At 43.3% G+C, this 9,062-nt stretch overlaps 1 protein-coding gene across 3 annotated transcripts in view; it reads right to left on the bottom strand.

Annotated features, from left to right (window-relative positions):
• The window catches only part of DNM2 (dynamin 2), a 104,803-nt gene that overhangs the window by 54,603 nt on the left and 41,138 nt on the right, over nucleotides 1–9,062 (bottom strand). For all 3 annotated transcript variants that reach the window (XM_075859000.1, XM_075858998.1, XM_075858999.1), the window contains exons 6-7: nucleotides 5,258–5,418; nucleotides 3,184–3,326 (exon numbers count right to left, since the gene is read on the bottom strand). In XM_075859000.1, the coding sequence (XP_075715115.1) occupies nucleotides 3,184–3,326; nucleotides 5,258–5,418 (304 nt within the window). The remainder of the gene's footprint in view (nucleotides 1–3,183; nucleotides 3,327–5,257; nucleotides 5,419–9,062) is intronic.

Below are 9,062 nucleotides of genomic sequence, written 5' to 3'. Positions count from 1 at the left end.
TTTCTGAAAAACTCCTTTATGGGTCATATTTGCTGCGGAAAGCTCAAACAAAATCTGACCTTGATACCGCAATGAATTTCATCCGAAAGTCCACACCAAATCGGGTTTGACTTTTGGACAAAATTGCCGCTGCCAACTCCAGAAGAGATGAGAAAAATAGTCAATACTTACCTACCCTCTGTTTCCCATAGTGACGCGTCACTACTCCCAGGGCCTGTGCCAGCGCTGCCAGACCCCTGGGATGATAATTTCTCCATTCTCCAATGTAACCCATGCAGTTTGTGATTGGCTGCAGCGGTCACATGGGATGAAACGTTGGAGGAGTGACAAGTCGCTGTGGGAACGCCGAGAGCAGAGACTATCGTGGGAGTTTTTTTCTTGCGATTTTTGCTGCGAAAAAATAAATTTTCAGCAGTGTGTGGATGAGATTTTTTTAAAAATTTTTCCACTTTGCCGCTACCGTATTATGCTGCAGATTTTCTGTCCGGAAATCCACGCTGAAAAAACGACAGCAATTACGTGTGCAGGGGGCCTGCACAAATAGCAGTAGTGTGCCGCATGGACAAAAATCACATGCGGTTTTACCATGAATTGCCAACGTTTTGTGATGCGATTTTTGGTTGCGTGACTTCTACAGAAACGAGTTCTTACAACTTATTTCACGTGTAGAAGCCATGCAGCCAAAAACACATAATTTATTCCTATAGGTAACAAGTATAAACGACTCAAATTAAACCCCACATGGCTTACACCTTCTGTGAAAGGGGCAATACATGACAAAAAAAGGGCATTTAAAAAATACAAATCTGAGGGTACATCTGCAGCCTTTGTAAAATATAAAGAGCTTAATAAAATCTGTAAAAATGTAATAAAATTAGCAAAAATACAAAATGAAAGGCAGGTGGCCAAGGATAGTAAAACAAATCCCAAAAAATTCTTCAAGTATATAAATGCAAAAAAGCCAAGGTCTGAACATGTAGGACCCCTAGATAGTGGTAATGGGGAGTTGATCACAGGGGATCAAGAGAAGGCAGAGTTACTAAATGGGTTCTTTAGCTCTGTATATACAACTGAAGAAAGAGCAGCTGATGTAGCCGCTGCCGTTGCTGTTAATATATCAGTTGATATACTGAATTGGGTGAATGTAGATATGGTGCAAGCTAAATTAAATAAATGTGCACAAGACTCTGAGACCAGATGGGTTACACCCTAGAGTTCTTAAGGAGCTTAGTTCAGTTATTTCTGTCCCCCTTTTCATAATATTCAGAGAATCTCTAGTGACTGGTATAGTGCCAAGGGACTGGCGCAGGGCAAATGTGGTGCCTATTTTCAAAAAGGCCTCCAGGTCTTCCCCGGGTAATTATAGACCAGTAAGCTTAACATCCATCGTGGGGAAAATGTTTGAGGGGCTATTGAGGGACTATATACAGGATTATGTGACAATAAATAGCATTATAAGTGACAGCCAGCACGGTTTTACTAAGGACAGAAGTTGTCAAACTAACCTAATCTGTTTTTATGAAGAGGTGAGCAGAAGCCTAGACAGAGGGGCCGCTGTGGATTTAGTGTTTTTGGACTTTGCAAAGGCATTTGACACTGTCCCTCATAGACGTCTAATGGGTAAATTAAGGACTATAGGTTTAGAAAGTATCGTTTGTAATTGGATTGAGAATTGGCTCAAGGACCGTATCCAGAGGGTTGTGGTCAATGATTCCTACTCTGAATGGTCCCCAGTTATAAGTGGTGTACCCCAGGGTTCAGTGCTGGGACCACTATTATTCAACTTATTTATTAATGATATAGAGGATGGGATTAATAGCACTATTTCTATTTTTGCAGATGACACCAAGCTATGTAATATAGTTCAGACTATGGAAGATGTTCATGAATTACAGGCAGATTTAAACAAACTAAGTGTTTGGGCGTCCACTTGGCAGATGAAGTTTAATGTAGATAAATGTAAAGTTATGCATCTGGGTACCAACAACCTGCATGCATCATATGTCCTAGGGGGAGCTACACTGGGGGAGTCACTTGTTGAGAAGGATCTGGGTGTACTTGTAAATCATAAACTCAATAACAGCACAATGTCAATCAGCTGCTTCAAAGGCCAGCAGGATATTGTCGTGTATTAAAAGAGGCATGGACTCGCGGGACAGGGATGTAATATTGCCACTTTACAAAGCATTAGTGAGGCCTCATCTAGAATATGCAGTTCAGTTCTGGGCTCCAGTTTATAGAAAGGATGCCCTGGAGTTGGAAAAAATACAAAGAAGAGCAACGAAGCTAATAAGGGGCATGGAGAATCTAAGTTATGAGGAAAGATTGAAAGAATTAAACCTATTTAGCCTTGAAAAAAGACGACTAAGGGGGGACATGATTAACTTATAGAAATATATTAATGGCACATACAAAAAATATGGTGAAATCCTGTTCCATGTAAAACCCCCTCAAAAAACAAGGGGGCACTCCCTCCGTCTGGAGAAAAAAAGGTTCAACCTGCAGAGGCGACAAGCCTTCTTTACTGTGAGAACGGTGAATCTATGGAATAGTCACCGCAGGAGCCGTCACAGCAGGGACAGTAGATGCTTTACAAAAGGCTTAGATAATTTCCTAGAACAAAAAAATATTAGCTCCTATGTGTAGAAATTTTTCCTTCCCTTTTCCCTTCCCTTGGTTGAACTTGATGGACATGTGTCTTTTTTCAGCCGTACTAACTTTGTAACTATGTAACTTATTTCACGTGTAGAAGCCATGCAGCCAAAAACACATAGCAACAAAAATTTAAAAAAAATAAAAAAATAAAAAAAAGACAGGGCCATGTGGCATGTGTGAAAGCACTTTAGGCCTTCACACTGCAAATTTGATGCAGATTTTGCATGTGCTTTTTAACTGAAAACCGGGAACGGAACCTAAACAAGAGAAATATATATAAAGAAAGGCCTTCTAGGTCTGCTCTAATGGATCCAATCCTGGTTTTAGCTTAAAAAAATTCGGACAAAAAACATTGCTGTAATAAGGTCTAGAATAAGCAGCAAACCTGATTGCTGATGGTTTCTAGGTAGCGACAGATTATTTCTTCATGTTTCTAATACACTTGTACATTACACAAGGATAATCCATCATTCGTTGAGTTGTCACAGGAAGCGGCGCCACCTACTGTCAGGGTGGCTTGTAACTTACTGAAGGAGGGCTTTTGTTTTCCTGGTGGGATCATCGGGGCGGAAGTTTTTATACTCTTCAACCTCCTTTTCCAGGGAAAGCATCTGACTCTGCAGTTTACTTCTCAGCGCAGGTAGAGTTTCCCGGATGTGATTGGTGAGTTGCTGAAATACAAAAAAGGTGGAAAAATAAAAAAATAAAAACATTAGTGTCCATAGCTGGCCCCAGTGAATGAATAACTGAAAGTGGAATAAGCAGCGGGTACTAGGCAGAGCACTTTGGCTGACCAATCAGTGCAGCAGAAGAAATGGCCACCATTAAAGTTAACCCCGAGTAGCGACAGACTTTCCTCCATTCATATAGGCATTAAAATGATTTCTGGACGGGTCTATGGACTGCAAACTTTAATGCTCTTTTACACAGGTCAATGATGGATAAACGAGCGTTCATATCACTCGTGCCCCGATCATTGTACTGTTCATCGGCTCATCTATGCGGCCAATAGATCACCACTGGTTGGCAGCACGTCACCTTGTGTAAACTGGGAGACGTGCTGCCGACATGATGGAAATTTATAGGGACAAACAATTGTGGTAAAGCGGGCTTGTACCCATACTAGCTCCTTGTGAAATTAGAAAAAAGAGCGCCGATCAACGGCGGCGCTCGTTTTCCCTTCCCATATCGGGCTGTGCAAAAGGACCTTAAGGCACTTTAAGTTACTGGAAATCTCCGACAAAACATTCTAAGCAGAGAACCATTGATCGGAGTCAACAATTGTTTACAATGTCGTGTCAGATTTATAGAGCTGGAACTCTGAGTGTTTGTTAATCTGGGAAATCACTGGAAGATCAAAGATGAGGTATTTTACAGATGTAATACGGTGTTGGGAGAAGATGACTTTTGGGTGTATTTTCCCTTTAACATACGTCACCGGAACAAAACCGATTCATTGGAGTACGGCAAGATAACATCGATAGAGATCCAATGCAGTGACTTCTGCTTTAAAGAGGCTCTGTCACCACATTATAAGTGCCCTATATTGTACATGATGTGATCGGCGCTGTAATGTAGATTACAGCAGTGTTTTTTATTTAGAAAAACGATCATTTTTGACAGAGTTATGGCCTATATTAGATTTATGCTAATGACTTTCTTAATAGACAACTGAGCGTGTTTTACTATATGACCAAGAGGGCGTTGTGGAGAGGAGTGTATGACCTGACCAATCAGTGTCATACACTTCTCTCCATTCATTTATACAGCACATAGTGATATGTGCAGCCACATACACTAACATTACTGCAGTGTCATGACAGTGAATATACATTACCTCCAGCCAGGACGGGAAGTGTATTCAGAATCCGGACCACTTCTCTACACTTCTCTGTGATTTACAGCACAGAACAGCGAGATCTCGCTGTAAATGACAGCTTACAGTGTAATCTCACCAGACTACGCCTGCTCTGCTGTAACCCACAGAGACGTGCAGAGAAGTGTCAGGATTGTGAATAGACATCGCGTCCTGGCTGGAGGCAATGTATATTCACTGTCAGGACACTGTAGTAATGTTAGTGTGTAAATTAATGGAGAGAAGTGGATGACGCTGATTGGTCAGCGTCATACACTGCCCTGTACAACGCCCACTTGGCCAAAAAGTAAAACACGCCCAGTTGGTCATTCAGAAACTCATTAGCATAAAGCTAAAATAGGTCATAACTCCGTCAAAAACGATCGTTTTTCTAAATAAAAAACACTGCTGTAATCTACATTACAGCGCCAATCACATCATGTACAAGATAGGCCACTTATAATGCGGTGACAGAGCGTCTTTAAGGGGTTACTAAATACAGCCACCCTGACAAACATCTGATCAGTATAGGTTTGGCTGGTCAAGTCCCTGCGGGCGCCTCTGCTGGAGTTACGTATTGGAGAGCGCACATTAATACTGGGGGTCCTCAGAGGACACATGGAAAGTTGTATGAACGGTAGAATATGTAATCTTAATATTGCTGTTCAGAGACAACATGGCAGCATTGACTGAAGAATTAAGACAAAGCTCAGATAGGCCTAGATCACAATGAAGAATGAATTATACCTGGTTTAAGGTTCTCTGCAAATGTGGAGTTCCCATTCTGTCAGCCAAGTGCCGATACGCAGGATGAGACAGGAAAAACTTCCTTTCTGCAGCCAGGGCTGCTCGAATATCTTTTTTACCATCGATGTCCTTCTGGCTTCTGTTCACCACTCCAACATAGCCTACATAGGAGACAAGCAGCCTCATCATTTCATGGGGACAAGCGATCAGCGTAGCTACCTCAGTAAAGAAACAACTCTGGCACTAAAGGGGATTATTTTACTTTCTGCGTTCATGTCTCCTCCATAACTTGCCCAATACACATATGGTTGTGTTCAGATAGCACCGGTATCTTCAGGTGCTCGAGATAGGGTCCCAACCCAGATGTAGGTCAAGAATTGTAGTCTGCACACCTTGTGTTCAAAATAATCTTTATTTATTTCTCAGGATGAATGCCAGAGGCTATACGTGCAACGTCAACGTTTCGGTCGCGAGACCTTCGTCGGGCACTGAGCCGTACTGGGGACTCGATTTACGTATAAGTTGCGTAGTAGCGCTGCTAAAAATCATATATGGCGGTTTACCGCTCTTTATGGGCGCCCATAAGAATCCGAATCCCCGACATTTCATCAACTCGTAGTAAACCCACATTACAATATAGGTGCATCCCCCATGAGTAACTGTTCGTGAAACCATATAGTGGAGTCAAAGCAGTGCTTTATTTTCATTTGCGCATTCCGCGGGAGGAGTGAGATAAAGGATTCCCAGGTATCGAAAAATAGTTTGACCTTTTGCTCTTTATGGAGAGATGCCTCCATCCAATCCATCTTCAACAGATAAGAGTTTGTCAACATTTTGAACGGCGGGGCCTGATCATGAAGCCAGGTTTGTAGGATAGCCTTGTCGCTGCCGCCACATAGTGCAATAGTCTATGCGCCCCGGGGGAACAGTGGTGAGTATCAGGGTCCAGGTACCCAAAGATTGCCCATAACGCTGTATTAGGAACAAAGTTTGTGAGGTGTTCAGAGGTGAATAATTGTATTCTTGACCAAAAAGTTTGGGCAGGACCATAGACAGTGATAGAGGTTAGCCTCCAGTGTATGGCATTTGAAGCAATGCGAGGTCTGATAGACGCCAATTTTGTGCCCCATATGCGGTGTTAGGTATGACCTATGGGAGACCTTCAATCGCATTTCCAGGAAACGTGCCGAAGGGAGAAATTTGTGTGCCTGTGTCAAGGTCGCTAAAATGGTTGTGTAGGTGAGCGTGTGGTCATCTGTTTGCCATTTGATTAGGGGGGTTTGGGAATAATCTAAGGGAACGTGGATAAATTGGTAATTACGAGTGATTTGACCCCTGAGGTAGTTTTGTTTTGAGAAGTTATGTCGTAAGTATGGGTTCCATTCTTGCTCAGACAGCAGTGGTAGTATCTTTGTTAAGTAACTTTTGACTTGCATATAGCTAAAGAGATAAATCTGGTGATCTGGGAATTTAGAACATAACTCCGTAAAGGAAAACATCCTACGCTCTTCTATGCTCACAAATTGCCCCACAGAAGTGAGCCCAGCCTGTACCACCTGTCAAAGACGGCAGAAGGGTTACCATTCTGAAAGTCAGGGTTACATACCAAGGGCATATGAAGAGATAGCAGAGGAGAAAGATGAGCGAGAGATCTCATCCTCTGCCATGCCTTCCATGTAGTAAATAGTAAGGGGTTGGCCCTCGTTTCCCTTGTCAGGCTCCCATAAGGAAGATGCAAGAGTCCCGATAAAGCGTTCCCCATGAACAATGCTGAGTCTAGAGGTGAGGAGGTGTATACGGAGGTGTTGTGGATCCAGTCAGAGATATACCGATATAAAGCTGCTAGATTTTAGTGTTTAATATTGATGAAGTTAATACCCCCATTACCCCTGGGCTGTTGCAGGATGATATAGGCTATTCTGGATCTTTTCCCGCCCCAGATAAAGGTTCTATAAAGATAGTTAATTCTGCGCTCATCTTTGGGTGTGAGGTAAATTGGGAGAGTGTGGAAGAGGTACAATAGGCGTGGGAATTCTGTCATTTTGAGTAGATTAGCCCTGCCCAGATAAGAGAGTGTAAAGTGTTTCCAGGAGAGGAGCGTCTTCTCCAGCTCCGTTATATAGTGGGATATGTTGGTGCTATAAAGTGCGGACGGGCGTTTCGTGATTCGGACTCCTAGATATGTGAGGGCCTGAGAGTTCCAGTTAAATGGGAATTTGCGTGACCACAGGGGTGCGGAGGGGCCTTTCAATAACATCGCTTCTGTCTTATCCAGGTCCAGAGTGTAACCGGACAGTCGCCCCACCCCCTCCAATTCACTCAAAAGAGGGTCTAGAACCTGCTTGGGGTTAGATACTGCTAACAAAATATCGTCAGCAAAAGCGGCCACTTTTAATTCTATATTACGTAATGTGATGCTCCGAAAAGTAGATGTCTGGGAGAGATGACGCAAGAGGGGGTCCAGGGCGAGATTAAAAAGGAGGGGGGATAGGGGACAACCCTGTTTAGTGCCCCTAAATATATCTATTGGAGCCGTGTTATGCGCATTGACCGTCACACTGGTCGCACATCCAACACGAAGGGATTGCAGGAATTGAGTAATAGTCAGTCCAAGGTTTGTTCGCTCCATTACCTCATCGAGAAAAGGCCAGGCCACAGTGTCGAAGGCCTTCTCAGCGTCAAGGCTCATCAGCATGTTAACCGGTTGATCTCGCTCCTGCGCCATGACTGTGGCAGTAACAGCTGATCTTATATTCTTGATGCTAGTCCTGCCTTGCGTGAAACCCATTTGAGCTTCGCATAAAAGGTCGGGGAGAACAACCTGGAGTCTATCAGCCAATATTCTTGCCAATAATTTGTCGTCTTGATTGAGTAGTGAAATTGGTCTATAAGATTGGGCCAGAGACGGATCTTTATTTGGCTTTGGTAAGAGAACTGTGCGAGACTCCGTGAATCGGTCAATGGGTATCTGGCGTATGAAGGCGTCGTTAAATAAATTAGTGAGAGTGGGAATTTGGGGAGCCAGGATTTTATAATATTCCGCAGGGAACCCGTCTGTCCCCGGTGTTTTGCCGTTGGAGATCAGAGAGATAGCTCGTCTCACTTCCTCCTCCTGGATGTCTGAATTCAGCAAAGATTGCTGAGCTTCAGATATGGTGGGCAATATTATGGTGTCCAGAAATGTATTGATATCTGGGAGGGATGCTGGGGCCGCTCTGTAAAGGTCTTCATAATAGTCAGAGAAGATCTGCGATATATATCAGAGGAGTTGGTGACGAGAGAGCCGGTGGTAGGGTGCTGCAGAGATAAAATGGGTTTGAATGGACGTCTTTGCTTAGTTAGGGCGGCGAGTAGTTTTCCAGTTCTATTCCCCCATCTATAAAATTTATGGTCTGTTTTTTTACCTGCCAATGGGATTCATCATGGAGAAAAAAGTGTCCAAGAGATGCTTTGCCGTCTGATAAACATTTTGGTTATACGCAGAAGAATCTGCCGCATATGTGCGCTGAGCGGTCAGTAATGCCTTGTGTAAGGCGTCAAAGTGTTCCCTTCTCGTTTTCCGCCTACGGGACAGATAACTGATGACATGACCTCTCATTACAGCCTTGGAAGTCGCCCACAACAAGGGGGAATCATCAGTATGAGAGATGTTGGTCGTCCAAGAATTGACTCCAATATGTTTGGAGATACTGTTTAACCCCTTAATGACCGGGCCATTTTGCACGTTAATGACCAAGGATTATTTTTTGTTTTTTCACGGTCGCATTCCAAGAGTCGTAACTTTTTTTTAATTCCGTCGACATAG

This window comes from Rhinoderma darwinii, chromosome 3 (genome assembly GCF_050947455.1).
Source record: "Rhinoderma darwinii isolate aRhiDar2 chromosome 3, aRhiDar2.hap1, whole genome shotgun sequence".
NCBI classification, from domain to species: domain Eukaryota; kingdom Metazoa; phylum Chordata; class Amphibia; order Anura; family Rhinodermatidae; genus Rhinoderma; species Rhinoderma darwinii.
Note: the sequence above shows the minus strand (reverse complement) of the source record. Positions and strands in the feature narration are given on the sequence as shown.